This window comes from Cryptomeria japonica, chromosome 3 (genome assembly GCF_030272615.1).
Source record: "Cryptomeria japonica chromosome 3, Sugi_1.0, whole genome shotgun sequence".
NCBI lineage: Eukaryota > Viridiplantae > Streptophyta > Pinopsida > Cupressales > Cupressaceae > Cryptomeria > Cryptomeria japonica.
The window spans coordinates 176824349-176847730 of record NC_081407.1 but is presented as its reverse complement, the minus strand read 5'-3'; the positions used below and the strand labels follow the sequence as shown (position 1 = coordinate 176847730).

The window sequence follows — 23382 nt, the reverse complement described above, 5'->3', positions numbered from 1 at the left end:
ACAACCTCCAACAAAGTTTACCACAATTTCATAAACCAGCATCAACCTATTTCAGTCATACAAGCAATTAGATATAGCTATTCTCATGGAATTCCATCTAACTATCTAACTACCACATAGAATACCAACAATCACACAAACAAAACATGACCATACCATGATGTCAACATACAATACATTATATTCAACATGACTTCTCCACGTGGATAATCACTACATATAAAAAATTACTATTGCTCACACTTCATCAAAGGTTGTTGACCATTTATACCTAAATTGTGTACATGTCTTCCTCCAATACAACCAATAACCAGCTAGGGCTTGGTGGTAGTAGAGAGAAACCCCTAATTGCTTCTAGCTTCTTCCAATACCTCTAAGCATCCCTTAGAACATCTCCATTCTCCTAGCTGTCACCGCAAGTACTCCAACATCGCATGTGCACTTGCATTGTCATACACACTCGTGTAACTTACTCAAAGAAATATGTAACAAACCATTCCCTTTCAATTGACCTATGGTTGCAACCATAGAAAAACTATACTTAGACAAGCCTCCATGTTAAACTACTACATATGAAAGTCACTGCAACTTACTGCATAACATTCTATAGTTGTTTAGAAATTTGCAATCAAACACTCTCAATGTGAACTAAAACGCTCTCCTCTACACCTTGGGGATGTGCACGAAGGTTATACACCCAAAAAAGATCAAATGTGAAATGAATGGTTTTTTCCCAATTTATGCTTGTTTAGGAATGATGTTGTCAAGCAATTTGGTCTATGCTTGATTCAATAAATGCATGGTTGTATGAACTACTTCTAGCCAAAATGCAAGAACCAAACCTACAACTTTTAACATACATCACACAATTTCTACAATGATACAATTAGACTTGTGCAACACCATGTTGTTGAAGGTAATTCATGAACTTCTGACTAATGAATTCCCTCCCTCCATCTAAGTAGGTGGCCTTGACGAAGTGTGACTGCAATGAGCTTTGTCCAAGGGCTCAAACTTCTTTCAATTTTGAAAAAGCTTCATCTTTGTTGTTCAAGCATGTCATGTCCCCTAAATAAACATTTGACATATGTTATAAAATATTAATTATTTTATATGAACCTGTTGTGACGTATTCACACATCGCCCCATTGCAAATGGGGACCCCTGCTTTTTGCTTTCTAGGGTTTGTTTTCTAGGTCTTTTAGGGTTTTGTCTATTAGCCTTTGCAGGATGAGTGCTGTCGAGGGGATCGTTGGGTTACAGGCTTTGCTTGAGCCAGGGTGAGTCCACAGGGCCCCAGAATTAGGGTTTCTTTGAGAGTCTTCCTTAGGGCCTGGTTTTGCTCTTGCTGCTAATTGTGTCTTGCTTTGTGAGTGGGCATCATTCTTGAAGGTCCGAGCTAGGTCAAGTTGGTGAGTGATGAAGTCTGGAATGTCATCCTGATCTTCAAATGCCCTGAAATTTGGCTAAGTCTGGAATGTCCTGATCCTGAAATTTGGCTAAGTCTGGAATGTCCTGATTCTGAAATTTGACTAAGTCTGGAAAACTGAAGAATCCTCCAAAAACTAGATTTTGCAATATAACTCCTGGAGGTCCGAAACCACTCTCAAACATCCTGAAAGTATATATGGAATATAACCTAAAGTATAATAAAATGATCCTGACGGAGAGTCCAAAATGTCAAATTTTGCTCCTGACCCTTCCAAAGGGTCCAGAGCGAAATTCTCCATAGGACATTCTACTTTGACCAAAACCTAGAACTAACGCATTCCCAGGCTTGAATGAAGGTAAAAGCACTTGTTTGAATGAAGAAATGTGAAAATGAAGTCAGGATCTTGGCCAAGAGTAGGGATTTCGCTCCTGACCCTTACAAAGGGTCTAGAGCGAAAATCCTTATAACTCTTGTTTTCTTCCTTATTTTGGCTAGGCGTTGGCTTGATGGGAGATGAATGGGTATGTTTTTGCCTTGAGAGGGAGTTTGATTGATTTTGAAAAACAAGATTTTGGCCTAAAGGAGAATTTCGCTCCTGACCCTTCCAAAGGGTCCAGAGCGAAATTCATCATAAACTTCATTTGCTACCTTGTTTGACCTTGAAACCTTCTTCCTCAGGTGGAAAATGATCTAAGTTTGCTTCTTGAAGTGGTTTGAAGTTTGAAAAGTGAAGGATTCTAGCCAAGAAGGTGAATTTCGCTCCTGACCCTTCCAAAGGGTCCAGAGCGAAATTCCTTGCCAACCTATTCTTTTGACCTTGTTTTGGCTTAAGACATTATCCCTTGGGTCAAGGATGATGTTTAGTTACCTCTTGAGGTGATTTTGAGTTGGAAAAAAGAAGAATCAAGCCCAAATCATGATTTTCGCTCCTGACCCTTCCAAAGGGTCCAGAGCGAAAATCCTCCTAGACCTCATTGCCTTCCCTATTTGACCAAATTGTGATGTCCAAGGCATGTTGAAGGAGAGAATTGACATGATGGAATCCTTGAGAGTGTTTGAAAACATTAAAAATGAAGGATTTTAGCCAGGAAAGGAAATTTCGCTCCTGACCCTTTCAAAGGGTCCAGAGCGAAATTCCTTATAAGCCTACTTTTTGACCTTTCTTGGACATGAAACCTTGTTCCTAGGGCAATGAAGGATGAGATTCTACCTTGCAATGAAGTTTCAAGTTGAAAAAATGATGATTTTTGGTCAAGAATGAGAGAATCGCTCCTGACCCTTCCAAAGGGTCTAGAGCGAATTTTCTCAAAACCTATCTTTTCCCTCAAATTTATGCCAAGTCTAGTGTGGGTCAAGATTAGAGGTGTCTTTAGGCATGTCCTTGAATGGTCAATAATTATCAAGTTTGAAGGAATTGAGCCAAATGATGAAAATTGCTCCTGACCCTTCCAAAGGGTCCAGGGCGAAAATTCTTCAAACACCTATTTTCCCTTGCAAAATCAAGTGAAACTTGGGTTGAACGTGAGAGGAGAAGTGTTTTCTAGCCTTTTGAGGTGAATGCAACTTGAAATGATGGAGGAATAAGCCTAAAACTTGAAAATCGCTCCTGACCCTTTCAAAGGGTCCAGAGCGAAATTCATCAAAGTCACTATTTCCTCTTCGTGTCAAGACAAGATTTTGATTCCTAAGGCATGAAAAGGCTGGAGAGAGGTTTATTTAAGCCTTGCAAGATGAATTGGTGTGAAAAAATGGGGTAATTGAGGCCTAATCAAGAAAATCGCTCCTGACCCTTCCAGAGGGTCCAGGGCGAAATCCTTTGAAACTGCTATTTTTCACCTTGTTGGGGCCAGGCGAGGAGCTAATTGTGAGGTAACGTTGAAAGGAGGTCTAAATGAGCCAAGAATACAAAATTCACTCCTACCCTGTCCAGAGGGTCCGTGGCGAAATTCTTATAGGGCCTGTCCCTGGAAAGAGTCTTGAACTAACTTCATGTTAATATCTTTTTGTTGATGATTTAAGTTGAAAATGCTATGTTGAAATGAATTTATCATGTGTCCTTAATCATCTTTTGGTTTGTTTTGGCAGATGAAAGAAGACCAGGCTAGGACAAGGACGACCTTCTCCAGCCCAGCCTCATCAAGGACGACCTCTTCCAGTCCAACATTTCAAGGAAAGACAAGGTGGCATCCCAGTCATCACTCCTCTAGTCGGGTTGGTCCACTTCAGCATGTCCAGATTCAATGTACCTGACTCATCAAAGATGGCACTAACTTCGATGTACCTACCCAGGCTATCCATTGGTCGAATATTCCAGAGAAGACATGCGTCCAAATAATGCAATTATTTCATTGGTCAAAATTAAGTTTGTTGTAACAAACCCTAATTAGGGTTTCATTGTAAAATCTTGGCCATTGATCTCAAAGTGATCCGAGCCATCGAATTGTATTGAGGGCACTATATAAGCCCTGGCTCCTCATTTGTAAAGCTGATAGTTAGTCAGGAGTTAGAAGGTGAATAGTTAGAAATAGTGAATAAGTCAGTTAATAGCATAGCAATTAGAGTAGAATAGAAAGAGAAGGCAAAGATTGTTGCCAAGATGTTGTAAAAGGCTTGTAAAACTTCACTGAAGAAATGGTGAAATCTATGGGTCGATTCAACAATTTCCATGGTCTTTATACTTCTCAGTTTTGATTTCATGTTATTAGATGAGTGGAAGAAATGTGTTTGATTGATGGTGAAATTTGTATATCCATACTACTAGCAGTTTGTTGATTGCAGACTTGCCTTGTGTAGTCAACTGGAATCATTCAGCTTAAGCTTAACTTCAAGTGTCACTTCTTCATTGATATGCATCAGCCTGATGGTGTCTATGCCTGTAGCGATGATCTGAACATCATAAAGCTTTCCTCCGAAGATCGCACTAACCTTGTGGAGATGGTCCTGGGATGTCAAGACAAGACTTAGTTAGAATTTCATCAAAGATCATTCATTGCTCCTACATTCTTAGTGTCAGAATTAGATCCTTTCCTCGCCCTCATCCTTTTTCTTTTTTTTTTAAATCTAGGCCAGTGAAATCTTGTGATTCCAACAAATCAAACATTTAGGTCATCGAGTGTAAGTCCCCTTTTGATTCCAGCAAAATCACATCATACCATAAAGAGCTTATCCACAAGTAGAGATCCTACATAACAGGAACCTTGAAGCTTCTCCGATTGATCCTTCCGCGATATCTTCAACATTCAGGAGCTTTATTCAAGAGAGGATAGAGTACCTTTAGGTATTTTATTCTGTGTTTGGTCGTGTACAAAATACACATCAACAAAACCTTCCCCATTCATTCATATAAATGATTAATATTACATGTGTAATGGTTAAAAGGCATGTTGTTAATTACATGTGTTATTGTTTAACTATTACGGGAATTTTAACTACCAAATTGGTGTTAATAAAGAACGGGCACCAAAGATGAGGGATATCGAAGGTTTATGAGACGAAAACAAAGTTGGGAAGCAACGTTTGATTATCCGTGTGAAATCAAATACTTTTGTTAATTCCTTTCGCCAGCCTGCAACTGGCCTATTGGAACTGGGACGTAACATAGCCCGAAAAGAAACCTATGTATTACCGTGGACTCCAGACAACTCTGTGCATTGTTGTGTATTTCAGAAACCATCCTTGGTGGGAAGGATCGCAACTCTGGGCATTAACATTGACTCCAGGCAACTTTGTACATTGCTGTGTATTTCAGAAACCATCCTCAGTGAGAATGCTCGCAAATTCTATGCATGACCGTGGACTCCACGCAACTCGGTGCATTGCGGTGTATTTCAGAAACCATACCATGGACTCTAGGAAACTGACAGTGGGTGTAGCACTCGGCACGTGAACTCCATTCAATGGCGTTGATGGTAGAAATCCGCACATCCATTCATTCCATCGTCAACAGAGAGACCCGATATCCGGTGTGTGATTAATTTGTTTCTACATGGTGAGTGGAAGCTATGATGGAAATGCAACATGCTGTAAACTTCATTCGATAAATACTCGATGTTGAAGCCGCTGCTAACACGCATCACAGGGAAGTTTTGAAACTCTCTGAAGACAGTCAACCACGTAAAGGGACATTGACAGCTACGGATAAACTACAGGTGCACTATTTTGCAATATAACTCACTATAAATGACTGTTCAATACTTGTTATGAATATCAACAAAAATGAAATGAAGTTTGGGCCATACGGGTTACATTGTTTAATTAAATTCATAGGCCTTTCACCTATCAAACAGTTAAGTAAAAACTATATCTCTGTATAAACTGGACTGTTGCAAACTGTCTCTAGTAGGGAATTTTACAGTGGTATCAAAGCTTTGAATCCTGCCAGCCTGTAGGGTATTGAAACTTCATGAAACCTTAATGCACAATTGAGTATGCACCAGGGAGATTATAATTTCCGAAGTACTAGGGCCCGTCAAAACAGATTTCCTAACTCTCCTTTAGCGCAAAGTAGTTCCTACCGATAGTTGGGGTGGGTGGGTGGGGTGGGGGGGAATTATAGGGAGGTAGATTAGTTGTGGTGAGACCGACCGCCATATAGAATATAGGGCTCAGTGGTGAATCAGTGGTGATCTCAGTGGTGAATCAGTGGTGCAGCATCTAACTACAGAGGAGACCGACCGTCTCAGTGGTGAGACCAACCGTCTCGGTGGTGACTCAGTGGTGAATAATCCTATTCACTATTAGTTACTTGTTCCTATTCACTAGAAAGCGATGGTGATGGTGATGGAATAGAGGGAGAGGGCCCCCTATCTGAACTATGTCATCTATTACGTTTGAAATTGAGGATAGCCACACAGAAACTGATGAAGAACTTATTTTTGAAACCAACATGGGAGACCGAGATAACAATAGGGATCTATTGGCTGCACTAATCAGAAGTCAGCAAGATATGCAAGATAACGTTAACAGAATGACCAACTTGATGACCCAGTTTATGGCCAATAATATAAATCAGCACCAAAATAATGGAAGATAGAACAATCAACATCAAAATAATGGGGGAAACAATGGGGGTAGAGATGAACAGTCAGTCAATAATCAGCCAAAAAGAACAGGAACAGCAAGACCATTTATGCCTACATTTACTGCTAGAAACTAGCCGCCTGAAAATAAACCCACAATAAGAGTAATACAGGAGGAAATACATCAGGATTGGTTAGGTTCCGGAGAAGAACTCAGATCAACAATGACATTTAGAGAATATTTAGATGTCAGAATGAAACATAGGCCAAGAGGAAAGCAAGGAAACAACAGTGAATTGCAAAGGAAAATTGGAAAAATGTCCATTCCTTATTTTGATGGTACAGGTAAAACAACTGCTCGAGCATGGGTGCAAAAATTAGACACATACTTCCAATTAAACCCTATGTTGGAAGAGGAGGCAATTAAATATGCTGCATTACATCTTGACGGTGTGGCACATGAATGGTGGCATTATGGGCAAATAACTTTGGGACATAATTTGATAGGTACTTATGTGGAATTCACTGAGAAACTTATTGATAGGTTTGATTCCAAAGATCCTAAATTACATCTTAAGGATTTGACTCAGCTTAAGCAAACTGGAACTATTGAACAATATATTTCTGAATTTGAAAAATTGGCTGTCTTAGTTACTGAAATTTCAGAAAGACACAAGATTGTGATATTTATAGATGGATTGTCTGATTCCCTCAAAGGTTGGGTTAAGTCCTTAAACCCCCTTACTTTACAAACAGCTGTCAAAAGAGCAAGAGAATTAGAACCATCTTCCAAAGGAAAAATTTTAATAAAGGACCACCTCCTAAACCAAAAAAAGACAAACAACCTTTCAACAAAGATAATTTCCCTAAAAACAGGTTAGATAAGGAGGAGAGGGAAGAGCTTTGAAGGAAAAAATTGTGTTTCAATTGTAGGGAAGCATGGCAGCCTGAACATAGATGTTTAGGGAAGGGAAAAATTCATTATATTGAGGCTATGTCTAACAGTGAGGATGAAGAGAATGTTGATCCTAATATAGAACGAGCATCACATAACACAGAGTCAGAAACAGGTACTAAACAAGGAGAAGGAATAATAGCATCCATGACAGGAACTCCACATTATAATATTTTCAGAGTTAGAGGATTTTTGAATGGACGGCGTGTAATTGTTATGCTTGATAGTGGTTCTACTCATAATTTTATAGATGCAGCACTTGTGGAAAAACGTGGTTTGCAGACTGAAAAACATGAGGGATTTGATGTTAGAGTAGCGGGTGGAACTAATTTATCTAGTACTCGTAAGGTTCCTAAATAGAATATTACTCTTGGCAATTACACTATTACTGATGATTTTTATGTGATTGATTTGGCTGACACTAATGTTGTCCTGGGCATACAATGGATGGAAACATTAGATGAATATACACAAAGTTTTAAAAGAATGGAATTCTCTTTTAAAATTGATGATAAAAAGGTAGTCCTTTGTGGTATGTCTAACAATGGTCCCAGGATCGTCAATGCTAAAAGAATGGAGGCCATTTTCAAACATGGAGATGTGGCATGGTCAGCACAATTTTATATCTCCAACAAGGTATCAGGCTTTGAATCTAAATCTTATCAAAATGATTTGTTAACAGTATTAGATTCACATCATGTGGTTTTTAGTGATATCCCTCCAGGAGTCCCACCTGATAGAGGATTTGAACATACTATAGAATTAGAAGAGGGTGTTAAACCAGTTATCACTACTCCTTATAGACACCCTAAAACATTCAGGGATGAAATAGAAAAAGCAATTAAAGAATTATTGGATATGGGGCATATCAAACCTAGTTCTAGTCCTTTTGCATCACTGTAGTGTTGGTCAAAAAGAAGGATGGAACTCTTCGTATGTGTATTGATTACAGAGCTCTTAACAAGAAAACAATCAAAAACAGGTATCCAATTCCTCGAATTGATGAATTGTTAGATGAATTGCATGGTGCTATTTATTTTTCTAAAATTGACTTGAAATTTGGGTATCATCAGATTAAGTTAAGAGAACAAGACATTCATAAAACTGTTTTCCGTTGTCATTATGGTCATTATGAATTCTTGGTTATGCCGTTTGGTCTAACAAATGCTCCGACAACATTTCAGTCTTGTATGAATCATATTTTTAACAAACAGTTAAGGAAATTTTTGCTAGTATTCTTTGATGATATATTGATTTATAGAAAAACTTGGGAAGAGCATTTGAAGCATATTGATATAGTTCTTGGTATTATGGAATCACAATCACTATATGCAAAGGCGTCTAAATGTGAATTTGGAATGACTGAAATTTTGTATTTAGGGCATATGATCAATGCAATAGGGATACAGGTTCATCAAGAAAAGATAAGAGCCATTTTGGATTGGCCACCACCACAGAACCTTACAGAATTAAGGGGATTCTTTGGTTTATGCAGTTATTACAGGAGATTTGTTAAAGGATTTTCACAGCTTGAGGCACCCTTGACAGATCTTACCAAAAAGGGGGCATTCCGATGGACTGAGGAAGCTCAACAGGTATTTGAGAAACTTAAAGAGGTAATGAGTTCTTGTCCAGTACTTGCTCTTCCAGATTTTAATCAGCCTTTTGTGTTGGAATGTGATGCTTCGGGTGATGGAATAGGGGCAGTTTTAATGCAAAACAAACATCATATAGTCTATGAAAGCAGGAAACTTAATAAACTTGAGAAATTGTATTCTATCTATGATAAAGAAATGTTGGCAATCATGCATGCATTAACAAAATTTAGACAAGATTTGGTTGGTAGCAGATTTGTGGTGAAAACTAATCATAATAGTCTGAGATATTTCTTGGGACAAAAAGATTTAAATGACAGACAGCAGAAATGGATCAGTAAGATCCAAGCTTATGATTTTGAGATTGAATATGTAAAGGGTAAAAATAATGTTGTTGCAGACGCTCTATCTAGAAGGCCTGAAATCACTACATTGTCTGTAGTAACAGCTGATTGGAAATCTTTATTGCTAGTTGAATATTCAAAGGATTCTTTTGCATGTGATTTGCTAGATGGTAATATACAAGATGACAAATATAAAGTTATTAATGATGTTATCTATTACAAGGACAGGATTTATTTAATTCCAGGTTGGAAGTTGAAAGCAAAAATCCTCCAAGCTATACGCAATATACCTCTAGCAGGGCATCCCGGATACTTTAAAACGTATCGACAGGTAAGAGAAAGGTTCACTTGGAAAGGATTAAAAAATGATATTCTACGTTATATCAAGGAATGCACCACTTGCCAACAAAATAAAGCAGAGCAAACTTACCCTGCAGGGTTATTACAGCTACTACCTATACCAGATCAGAAATGGGAAAGTATATCAATGGATTTTATCACAGGTTTACCGAGATCCCAAAATAAAGATTGTATTTTTGTTGTGGTTGACAGATTAACTTAATTTGCACACTTCTTTTCTATCACTACAGAGTTTACAGCAGTTCAGATTGCAGAGTTATCTTCAGAGAGATCTTTCGTTTACATGGTTTACCTAAGACTATAATCAGTGATAGGGATAGCAAGTTTTTGAGTATATTTTGGGGGGAGCTTTTCAGATTGACAGGTACAGAGTTGAATCATAGTACCAGCAATCATCCGCAAACCGATGGACAGACAGAAATAGTGAATAAGTGGATCGAAGGTTACCTTCGTAACTATGTAGCTGGTCATCAAAAAGCTTGGGTTCGGTAGTTATATTTGGGTGAATTACTATAATACTACTTTTCATATGTCAATTGGTATGTCTCCTTTCAAAGCATTTTATGGCTATGATGTACTCTCTTTTCTTGAACTTACCTTTGAACAGAGTAATGTACCTAAATCTCATGATTGGCTTCAAGAAAACCAAGAAATTTTGTCAGCTCTTAAGGAGAATTCGCAATGTGCTCAAAATCAACAGAAACTCTATGCAGATAAAAAGCGAGTTGAACGCCATTTCGAAGTGGGAGACTTCGTATTTCTCAGGTTGCAACCTTATCGGCGATCTTCTCTCAAACGTAGTGGGTCTGAAAAATTACCAGTGAATAGCAAGATACACAATGTATTTCATGTATCTTGTCTCAAGAAAGCTTTGGGGCAACTGGTGTCAGCTTCCGAAGATTTACCTCCTCTGAATGATGAAGGGAAGCTTGAAATGATTCCAGAAGTAATTTTGGAGACCCGCGACAGGCATTTGCGGAATAGGACAATCAGGGAATATCTCATTAAATGGCAGAATTTACCATTAGATGATGCTACTTGGGAAAATGAGCAGGTTCTTCAACATCCAGAGCTACAGTTGCTTGTGGGCAAGCAACATTTGGGCAGGGGCGACTGTCATGTCCCCTAAATAAACGTTTGACGTATGTTATAAAATATTAATTATTTTATATGAACCTTCCCCATTCATTCATATAAATGATTAATATTACATGTGTAATGGTTAAAAGGCATGTTCTTAATTACATGTGTTATCGTTTAACTATTACGGGATTTTTAAATACCAAATTGGTGTTAATAAAGAATGGGCACCAACGATGAGGGATATCGAAGGTTTATGAAACGAAAACAAAGTTGGGAAGCAATGTTTGATTATCCGTGTGAAATCAAACACTTTTGTTAATTCCTTTCGCCAGCCTGCAACTGGCCTATTGGAACTGGGACGTAACATAGACCGAAAATAAACCTGTGTATTACCATGGACTCCAAACAACTCTGTGCATTGCCGTGTATTTCAAAAACCATCCTTGGTAGGAAGGCTCGCGACTTTGGGCATTAACGTGGACTCCAGGCAACTCTGTACATTGTTGTGTATTTCAGAAACCATCCTCAGTGAGAAGGCTCGCAAATTCTGTGCATGACTGTGGACTCCACGCAACTCGGTGCATTGCCGTGTATTTCAGAAACCATATCATAGACTCTAGGAAACTGACAGTGGATGTAGCACTCGGCACGTGAACTCCATTCAACTGCGTCGATGGTAGAAATCCGCACATCCATTCATTCCATCGTGAACGGAGAGACCCGATATCGGGTTCGTGATTAATTTGTTTCTGCGTGGTGAGTGGAAGCTATGATGGAAATGCAACATGTCGTAAACTTCATTCGGTAAATACTCGATGTTGAAGCAGCTGCTAACATGCATCACAAGGAAGTTCCGAAACTCTCTTAAGACAGTCAACCACGTAAAGGGACATTGACAGCTACGGATAAACTACAGGTGCAATATTTTGCAATATAACTCACTATAAATGACTATTCAATACTTGTTATGAATATCAATAAAAATGAAATGAAGTTTGGGCTATACGGGTTACATTGTTTAATTAAATTCATAGGCCTTTCACATATCAAACAGTCTGTTGTAAACAGTCTCTAGTAGGGAATTTTACAAAGCAATGGACTCAAAAAATTTTGATATAATTATCCACAAAAAGCTAAAAGATAACAAGCAAGACTAGACTTGGTGTCATGGGTTTGTAAAAATTGGTATGCCCCAAATCCAAGGGATCGAAGGCTCATGTTACCATAGTAGGGAAAGGAGCTTGATGTTGTTTCCTAGAAAGATAGAGCAAATAACTTTTATTTTCTTCATGGGAGGAAGTCCTTACACCATGGCTCATTTACTCAAGGCAAAAACATAGCCCAATATGAGATGACCAAACCTTTTGTGTCAAACAATGGTGGATAAATCTTCCTTAACTACAAGGGCCTTGTCTTCATGGGTAACTTCAACCAACTAAAATATTTTATCAATCCTTAAAGCATGAGCTACAACTTCACCATTCTAAGTCTTCTTACCATTATAGATGTCAAATTCAACCTTCAAGTTGTGCTCTAGCAATAGATTTATGGACAAGAGGCTCTTCATGAGACCTAAAACATAAAAAACCTTCATAAGTCAACATTTGTGAGCCATTATTGGTAGAAAAATGTAATTTTTACTCTATACTTCATAAAATGTATCATCAACAAATGAAACTTGCCCATATGAAATTGATGCAGTTAGGTTGTACAACCACTCTTGTTCTCCTATCATGTGTTTTGATGTACCAAAATCAACATACCAAACAAGACTTCCAAAAGCGATGACCTGAGTTTTTATTATATACAAAAAATATTCTTCAACATAATCACCTATTAAAGCAACATTTCCTTGTTAATTCTTGTCTTCTTTTGCCAACAAGGATGTGTATTTTTTTCCCCTTAAGAATTATATTGTGGCTTATGTCGATTAGATTCACCATTGGCAAATGATTTGTATCAACATTTTTATAAAGTGTGTCCCTTCTTCCCACACATGAGACACTTCTTTTTCTATGCAAATACATTTTCTTGTTTGTATTTTAATGAACCTAATAAACCATTCCAATGTTCAGATTTCTTTCCCCTCTAGTATGATGTGAGGGCCTAATTCTCTTAGGGATTTTATGGTCTCATCATGAATTGCATCCTCGTTTTGAAGAAAATTCAACAAATTTTCAAACAATGGCTTTTTGCTAGCCACATTCAAACAAGTGACAAACACTTGAAAAGAAGGGGGTAGTGATCACAAGACAATAAGTACAAGAGTCATCTAACACAGTCTCCCCTAATGCTTACAATCATGTCCTCAATTTTTCAACTCTTCTAAAGAAACCCTCCAACTTTTCACCATTTAGTGTCTTTAGGGTGATGTAATTAACTCTATGAATGAAGGATCTTATTCTAAGTTTTTGATTCATAAACTATTTTGAGGTAATCCTCTTTAGCAGTCATTGTTAAGTTGTGAGGTCAAACCTCATGTAAAACACCAAATAGGATAATCAATTTGACCTTCTAGTTTGCCTTATCAAACCTTCTCCACTCATCTGCACATGTTGTTGGTGTAGTGATTCTTCCAACAACATCCCAAAAAATTTCAAACTCAATACGAGTTTTGACCTTGGTTTTCCAAGCTGAATAGTTGTCACCTCTTAGTAAATAAGAGTTCACAAGAATGATTTTTTGAGTATTTGAAGCCATTTTCTTCTAAATATTAGCGTTCTTTATTTCACCAAAAAGGTTTGCCCTAGCAATGACACCTACTTGGATAGAAATCCTTGTCTTCAATTGTAACCTCCCAATGCACCTGAAACTTCTTACTATCAAAATTTGCATCTCATGATAGAGACAAACGGATACTAAATTGAGTGAAAATAAATAATTTTGTACAACTATTTCTCTTGTATGCAAATGGGATAAATGGAAAAATAAAATAAAAAGGTAAATGCACCTTTCTCCTTCAGAATTGATCAGAATTTGGAAAATTCAAAATGCACCTCAAAACCTTTGATAAGTTCTGAACATTGCAATAGTGGGCTTTTAATTTCTTCAAGAGTGTGAATTCTGAGTTATTCCAGATGTTTGTAATACTATATTATAACTTCTTTTTGTTGTTTTAAGCAAATTGGCAGTGAGGTGTAATCATCTCTATTGCTTCCTTTTTCATGGCGGCATTCACTTTGCTTTCGGTGGCTTCATAAAAAAATCATCCCACAGCAGAACCTGGCATACACTGAGTGGTGAGAAAAATTTGTGGCAGCATTTAGATCCCCTGGCTGCATTCACACATCTAAATTTAATTCCTGTACATGCAGTTCATTCAACCCTTCCAATACTACACAGATAACACTTTGTATATATATAATTTTTAAAAACCTACACATCTCCTTCTTCTGTATAGGCAGCAGTATAGCTGGATTATGCACATGGCCTGCAAAGAACTCCAACACAAAAAATTTATTTGATGGCAGTATACACAAGATGTTAATGATGCTCACACAAGGTAGGTTACAGGCAGTGCTCTGACACCACAATGAATTCGGGCAATAGTTATTAAGCAATGTACAACTAATCAAAGGCATATTAAGTACAGGAGAATGTCAGTTCAGGAATAGAACCAACCAACCAACCAACTAATACTACCTATGTTATTAACAATAGTACAAGATTTAATAATCTTGTTAAAAATTATTCTTAAAATGATGTATTATTAAATATTTATTTATTCTAACAAATAGATGAAAAAGAGACAAAAACACACCAGGCAAAATTTTGGAATGATGCAGGAACCAACTTTTTAACCTACAGAATTCTTAAATTTTTGATAAATGGATTCTGGAATACATTAAAATTGAAAATGCGTAATATTGAAGACATGCAATGTTTGATAATCTCCTTCAGTGTCCAAAATCCAAATGCATAAAGAACAAGTTTTCAAATTTGCTTAGTTTCTTCCCCCGGAAAGAAATGTGATGGCAATATGGTGGCAAGATTAAATCTTTTAGATCTAGATCAGACATAAATTATAGCTGTGCAACCTTCAAATGTTGAAATTTCCTACCTATATTGCTTTGCATATCCAAGCAGATTTTTATATTGACATCGAGCAGAAGCAGTTTCAAAAAACTTCATGAATAAAATTCATAAGTAGGAAGACCAGTTTGTTGCATTGCAAATCCAACGTCTCACGCAGAAAGTTTCATTAAATTAAACCATATTTATTTTATACATGCCTTATAGTTAGGCATTTAAATTTGCATTGCCTAGCCTCCTCTGCCAATCTCTATGTTAATAATATCCTCCTTCACAAAATAGATATTATCTGCTGTATCTTTTATTGATGCTCAAGGGTTACAGAGAAATTATCTTGTTTTGACCAAGGTCTTGTACCTAACTGGAAATGACACAAAATTTTGGTCTTGTCCCTAGCAGGAATTGGACTGGTCCACATATCACCCGATACTTTTCCCATTATTTCAAGATAGCAGAAAGTGTAGAAGTGCTTTCAATGGAACATCTGGTCACTCAAGGCTCAAAGATTTGAAAGCAAGTATCCTTAAATATAGTCAGTTCCTTTTTAGTGTCAAAATGATAACTATTTTGAAGTGTGGCTCAATGCACAAACATAAAGTTTGTAAACCAGTGCAAGAAACCAGCACTTAGCCTTTCACAAAAGCATGGCACTGAAAGCATATGCATATACCTATTGACTAACCTGTTGCCGGTTTCTTGTGTCCCATGCCCGGATAGTACCATCAACAGAGCAAGAATGCAACAGTTGTGAAGAGTTCACATCTGAAAATGAAATTTCGCTTATTGTACCCTCATGTCCAATAATGTCTCCCAAGTATTGGCCTGTCATTGGAGAGTAAAGCTTGATCACATTTGTAGATAATGAAACTGCCATTACAGAATTGTCTTGACTGCATCCAAATTCAACAAGATAGCATTATGAGCTATGTAGAAATGAAAGTTACAGAATAAACAGAACCACAATTAATAATCCCTGTACACTCGCATCAATATTTTCAGGGATATAACCAAAGATAAAGATATACTTTGATGAACAGAATAACAATCTGAAAATGCATCTCTTAAAAGTTTCTTTGCTTCTATTACCCTAGAGAGCACTAGGAACAAAGTCTAAAATAATGGAACTTTAAGGGTCATTCCTAGGTTATCACATGACTGGGAAAGAGTTGAAGCAGTACTTACTAACAAACAACCCTTTATGAGATCAGAAAACTTCATAAAACTAGGGTATGGCTTCTAATATGATCAGATACACACTTCTGAAACTCCCTCTTTTAGTGATAAAAAATCTTAATCACTTCTTCCTCCTATTTGGGAGTTCGGTTTGTTTATGAGACTTACTGATTTAGTAACTTACAATCTTAGTTTTGTAAATGGTATATACCTCTTGCAATTTGAGTGACAAAAACTTTAGATCTATTTCAGACTATCAGATCGGTGATGAAGTATTTTGAATTCTTGTATAAAACCAAATCCAAAAACCTAACCCCAAAGTTTTGGGACTGTAGCTTACCCACATGAATGAACAGGAATTGCAAGATACTACATAAAACTTCTATCAGATATCTAATCAAAGAAATGAGCCATAAGAAGGTGTCTGAGGATAGATACTTAGATACCAAAGAAATTTATGTATCTATCAAAACAGGAGTATATGTGCTTAGTCATTAGACATTCACATAACATAAAGAATCTATAACTTAAATACAAAATAATATTTCTTTTATATGAAAGAATGTTAAAACCTAACTTATTCATCTATTTTTTATATGGTCACTGTTTATGGTAAAAATGGAATAACAATATTGAAAGACTAAAATAGATTCAACCACGAAACCCTAGCCTAACAACAATAAAGCTCCACCATAACATATGAAGATTACCTAAGACAATGCAAATCAACAAAATCACAAAGATTATACCATAGATGGAACACTCGCCGAAAACTCGGTGAGTGACAAAAACTCGCCGGGTTTTTGCCGAGTTTTTGCCAAAAACTTGGCAGCAAAAAACGGCCAAAAATACATGCATTTTTTGTTTTTCTATATGGTTTTGGGCTGAGAAGGGGGAAACTCACTTGGAAGGGCCACGCTGAGAGCCCACTATGCCCTCAAGTAATCGCTGAGTTTTTTGGTCTGTCCGTCAGGATTCATATATGGAATATAACATTTAAGTATAAGAAACCTTATATCTTTCTTCTTTCTTATACTTTAAGTTATATTCCATATATACTGTCAGGATGTTTGAGAGTGGTTTCAAACCTCCAGGAGTTATAATGCAAAATCTAGTTTTTGGAGGATTCTTCAATTTTCCAGACTTAGTCAAATTTCAGGATCCTTTGGAGTGACGTTTCCTTATATCTTTCTTCTTTCTTATACTTTAAGTTATATTCCATATATACTGTCAGGATGTTTGAGAGTGGTTTCGGACCTCCAGGAGTTATAATGCAAAATCTAGTTTTTGGAGGATTCTTCAATTTTCCAGACTTAATCAAATTTCAAGATCCTTCGGCGATGCCCCTTGACCCCAACTTGGGGGCGCTACCCCCAAACCGCCATCAAAAAATATAGGGGGAAACTGCGCTGATGGAAGTAGGGAAAATTTAACCTCCGAGTTTGATTAGGCTCCATATAACAACATAATTAGCATTGAAGAAATCCTGGTATTATACATTTTAGAGTTGAAAGTTTGAAACTATGAGTATGAATGATGAAATTTCAAATATGATGAAAGTTTGAAAGTAGTTTTAGCTGGAGCTGGGAAAAGGAAGTTGCATTTACTTTTGGTTTTACAAAAACTATTTACTATTTTGCTTCCAGCCATCAGCATTTCTCATGAGGATGCGATTTTGTAGACACTTTGCATTTAAATATATCTAGAATCAACTTGTTTATTTTGTGTTATCATTTATTGACTCATTGGATGCATCTTCTCATTAAATTTTGCAAAACAAATGCATTTTTTATTAAAATTAAGCGTGTTTTTACGTTGTCGAGTTTTTCGCCGAGTTTTTCCAAGTTTTTCCCGAGTTTTCGCCAAGTTTTTTTCTCAGGGGCTTGGCAAGTTGAGCCGAGTCACGAGTAGTTCAACTATGAATTATACCATCACATCTCCAATAGGGTTTGAATCTCCATTCTTCCTATCTCCATTGATCTTGCTTGATATATTTGCTCTCAGATTTTATGTGTGCACAAGAGCTCAACAAAGAACGAAAATGTGGTTGTAAGTAGGCTTGATCGCATATGAAAGTTCGAATGCTAAAAATGCTTAGGAGATTAGAATGATTAGTTGAGAGTTGATAATAAAGGAAGCATCTCCTTATATATAAGACACTACAAGAAATGGAAGGATAAGATTTAGAGGTGTAAAAGATAGATGGTCCGCTGGGATTAGAGGGTAGGTAGTGTAGGAATTAAGAGATGAATGACATGTGTCATGGGTAGAAAAGGCTAATGAATTAATTAAATAAATAAAGATTTATTTAAATAATAGAAGAAGTGGGATCAATTAAATAAATGAAATATTTATTTAATTTGAGAAAAAGAATAATTTAAATAAATAAAAGTATTTATTTAAATGAGAAATAAGGCTAGAAGAGGATTAATGAATTAATTAAATAAATAAAGATTTATTTACTTAATAGAAGAATTGGGCTTAAATAATTAAATAAATAAAAATATTTATTTAATTAAACAGGACAATTTTAGGTGTCTATAGTCATATCTCATAATATTATGCATCTTCAAATGCCTAGGCCTTCCTTGTGTTACAAACCCAAAATCTAGACAAAATATTTCATTTGCCTCACTAGACAATCAACTTGACACATTAATTAAATTTCAAATTTATTAAAATGTGTTTCATACCACAAAAAACCAAGAGCTTCTAATGCGATTTAATAAGTAAAATGAGTTGACTCATACTTGCTTCTAATGCCATACGCCTTCAAAAACTACTCTCTAAGGGCAACGTAGTGGCATCATCATACATCTTATCCCCTGACTCTAAACAACTCAACCATAAGAGCTTCATCTTACTGAGCCCATTTTGATTACAGATGAATTGATCAATGAGTTTCCTCAACACTATTTTAAGTGACTGTCTACTTTTTACGATTTGGCATAGCATCTACAATATAGACATTTTGCTCTCAAATGTAATTCCATCCAAAGCACTACTACTATAACACCTACACATTTTCTCCAACATCCCATTTAAGTTTAAGCTTTCTTCCTTCTTGGATCCAACAATATTAGCCCAGGTTTCTCCATGTTTAAGCATTCATCTAAAATATTACTGAACTCTCAATTAATCTGCATCATTAATCTTGAATCACATCTTCAGTAATTAATTAAATATATCCAGTGTCTATAAAATATCATTCTAAAGAGATTTTTGGTAAGTTGTGAGACAATAGCATCTAAGTCAACATACTCAAGAGTTAGATCTCAATTCCTCATCACCCCCTTATTGTAACCAAGTTTCTTATGTGACAAGAGATCCCAAAAATTAGTGGAGGTATAAGGACAATGCCCCCAATGGAGTTGAGGGGTAGCACCCCTCATGGGGATCTAGAGGAAACACCCACAACAAGGTCCAGGGGCAAAGCTCCCACCATCAAGCCCAAATTAAGGCCTTTGAAACCACACTGCAGTGTCCCCTTTTTAGGATCACCCTATATTTTGCCCACATTGAATAGTAGTGCTACAGCCTGCAATATATAAGGATTTCTGATCTGACCTCTATCTGCCTGATTGCTACAACAAAAATCTATTTTCTATAATTCATGGGTTAAACTCTATTTTATTTATTCTCTATATCTCTATGCTATGGAAATGCTCTTAAGTTTTTAGAAAAAGTAGTTTGTGTCTATTTTTCTACAATTTTTTATGATGTTTTAAAATCCAATTTTTCACCCATTTTTTCTAAAAAATTTATACTTTTGGTTTGCCAATTTTTTCCCAAACGATTTTTGCTGCTATGATATAAAGCAATGCAATTGTGGAATATGATTTGATAAGCTTTCTAAAATATTGAATTAACCCTACAAAACTCCTTGCCTCAATCACAATGAAATTCTTGGATCACTTCAAAATGAATTCCACTTCTACTAAATTCCTAACAGTAGCTGGATTGTTGTCTATTAAGTTTTGATCTCAGTTACTTCATAGACTTAGCTAATCATTGATCTCAGACTTAGACAACTATTTGGCGTATTTGGTGACTGCCCTCTTAAAAGTTAACTTAATATTTGCCTATGTAATCAGCAATATGAATATATACAACAAAAAATTATTTCCTACAATTCACAGGTTAAACTCTATTTTATTTTCTCTCTATATCTCTATGCTATGGAGATGTGTCCTTAGTTTTTTTTTTTAAATATTTTTTGTCTTTTTTTCTACAATTTTTAATGTTTTTTTTAAAATCTGTTTTGTTCCCAATTTTTTCAAAAAATCTTATACTTATGGTTTATTGATTTTTTCCCAAATGATTTTTGCTATTCTAGTATATATTATACTTAATATCAAAGTATAGGCATGTTACGTGATATGAATCAGCTCACTGCAGCTCTAATGAAATCCCATAGCGGTATCAAACAAAAACTCCAGCATAGGTGGCAGTTTTGTCTTTTGTGACTATCTTCATTATAGATTACAATTTTACATCTCTGTTGGTTGATTACTAAAAAATAGTCCCCATGATGATTGAAATTTCAGAATCTTTTGGCTTACTTTAAGATTTTTTTAAACTATCTAATGGTGATCTAATAACAAAGAAACAATATTTTGTCAAAGTCTGTCTTTGGAAGCCATCATGCAAATCCTTCGATATCAAACCTTTGTTCATACCATAGTGGCATTTAGATTTCATGTTGATAATTGGTTGTTACAGCCGAGTGGTATGATTATGAAGCATCCTTGTACTTCAAAGATTGTCTTTTCTAGTAAATATTATAGGTAATATCAAAGTATAGGCATGTTACATGATATGAATCAGCTCACTGCAGCTCTAATGAAATCTCGTAGCAATATCAACCAAAAACACCAGCATAGATAACAGTTTTGTCTTTTGTGACTATCTTCACTATAGATTACAATTTTTACATCTCTGTGGGTTGATTACTAAAAATTTCAGAATTTTTTAGCTTACATTAAGATTTATATATATATCAACTATTAAAAAGCATACATGTATGTATATATATATATATATATATATATATATATATATATATATATATATATATATATATATATATATATATAATTTATTTATTTTTTAAGTTTTAGAAGTATATATGTATATACATATATGTATACATATACATATTTATAAATATAATTTATTATTTTTTTTAACTTTTAAAAAATATATGTATAATTGTCCCCCTCCCATCTCCAAAATTGTCATCCCTCGTCCGGAAACATCATTCCTTGTCCCGGAGACTCGGAGAAACACTAGTTCGTATTTACATGGTGATTAAACTTAAGCCACCTTAAAGAGACTGCAATATGATCACATACTATTTATGATGGATGTGTTGGGAAAGAATAATGTTTTTACATACAATTCTTTATTGATTTTGCATTTGATTACAATACAGTTGGTACTTTTTAAAACCTTAGGATTATGTGATATGCACGAATGCTATTTGAAATAGATGTTTTAAGGGAAACTGGCTTCTGGTTTTTGTAAAAGGGTTACAATTTATGAAGATTCTTCCTCCCATTTCTCTGAGTCGATTCATTCAAGCAGATTTGAATGATTGTGCATATATTTGCCTGTATGCATGACAATCCATCCTAAATACTAAATTGGTCAATAGATAACACCCAAGGAAGATTAAGAAAAAAGATTAGCTTACACTTTTGGATGGTAGAAATCGAATGGCACTTAGTGATATATTGCTCTGCATTGATTCGCATCCACCCTAAGTTTATCGACACCTCAAAGATGGACTCTATGCCTGCACTCTTGAAGTGGCGAGACATGCAAAAGCAAAGGAGGGTTGCAACTCAAAATTAACACCAGAAGGCCCTCCAAAACAAAGGTTATAGGTCACTGGATTTGATCTTGATGTTAATAATTCACACGTAAAGCACTTAAAGATTGCAGAAAACTCAGGTCTAGCTCTATGGTCCCATACATTATTTTTGTTTCAGTGGACATAACTAAAATCAAATATGCTTCTGGATTCAGCTGTGTAGAAGTTTTTGTATCAATGTTTCGACCAGCTGTGTAGAAGTTTTTGCATCAATATTTCGACCTAAAATATGATTTTGAAACATTGATACAAAACTTCTACACAGCTGAATACACAAACATATTTGAATTTAGCATGAATTGTGAAAATCTTATCTCTCTAACTAAAATCATTTCATTCTATTCTTTTTCATATAATAATCTGAAAGAATTAGGGCTGCCGTAGTGCCAACATTTTGGTAGATGGCAAATCCCAACCAGAGCTTATGATTTGAATTTTCATAAACACCCTTTCACTTCTATATTCTGTGGTATCCAAAACTCAGCTCAGCACGTTTCCCTTTACATTTCAAATGTTACCCAAGTGGGTTGGATCAAGAGATTTATAAAAGATTTGGGTATGAAGATTTTTAAGCTCGCTATGGAGACGAAAAGAGAATACCTGGCCACAATGTCGAAAATATAGTCAGGGTCGTCAGGGGCTCCAAAGCTAGCCTGGATGGTGTTGGTCAGTCCTAATCGCCTCGGAATGGAAACCCCTTCAACATCCATATCCGTGTCCATATCCATTCGCTGTTTATCCCAGGGCTTGTTCGGCTGCCACTCTGTAACAGTGTATATCTCCTTTTAGAGAGTCTAGTTAGCTTATATGTTTTTGGAAATTCCACGTTTCAAGACATTTATATACCCTGGCTGGATGGTGCTACCCTTATGTTTTGCATTTATAAGGGAATGTAGCATAGAAGAAGAAGAGGACATGAGGAAATGGTATGTCTAATCAAATTCGATTTTTGTAAATTAGCTTTTTGCCTACGCAAGTTGATGATAAGTTTCAATATACTTCTACTTGAATAAATTATACTATGAGCTAGCGATTAAGATATTAACTAGTATATTTATATTTTAAAAATATATGTAATTCTTTTAAAATACTAAATATCAAGAATACAAATCTATAAAAGCCTTGCATGCAAAAAGTTGTGAATCTAGCTAGAGACAAGTAATAAAATAACACCTCTATTTAGAGTAATAAAATAACACCTCTATTCTATTTAGAGTAATAAAATAACACCTCTACAAAAGCTGGAACATCGCATATTTCATGCATTTACCCGTCATTTGTATGTCAAATTGTTTGAAAAATAGATTTTTGTTTATGGATATTTTGATGTCATTGTAGATGCCTCTCGACATAATAAACTTATCTTGCTATCTTTAAGAGCATCACACTCTAAGATAAAATGTTTTTCAATTTCCACTTGAGGTACAAATAGTGCAAACCCATTCTTCCCAAACCTTTTTTGGTGTTTTCCACCGCCTGGTCTCACAACAAAGTTGATGAGAGTTAAATCTAAGA

General features: G+C 35.8%; 1 protein-coding gene across 2 annotated transcripts in view; it reads right to left on the bottom strand.

Annotated features, from left to right (window-relative positions):
* Nucleotides 1-22739, bottom strand: part of LOC131048564 (WD repeat-containing protein GTS1) — a 143278-nt gene extending 120539 nt beyond the window's left edge. Inside the window, exons 1-2 of one of the 2 annotated variants that reach the window (XR_009106464.2) lie at nt 22468-22739; nt 15502-15709 (exon numbers count right to left, since the gene is read on the bottom strand). Coding sequence is in view for 1 of the 2 variants with exons in the window: in XM_057982561.2 (XP_057838544.2) it covers nt 15502-15709; nt 22468-22595 (336 nt within the window). In the remaining variant the exon portion in view is untranslated. The remainder of the gene's footprint in view (nt 1-15501; nt 15710-22467) is intronic. The other variant, XM_057982561.2, reaches the window with a different exon arrangement.
* Nucleotides 22740-23382: the final 643 nt, after the last annotated feature.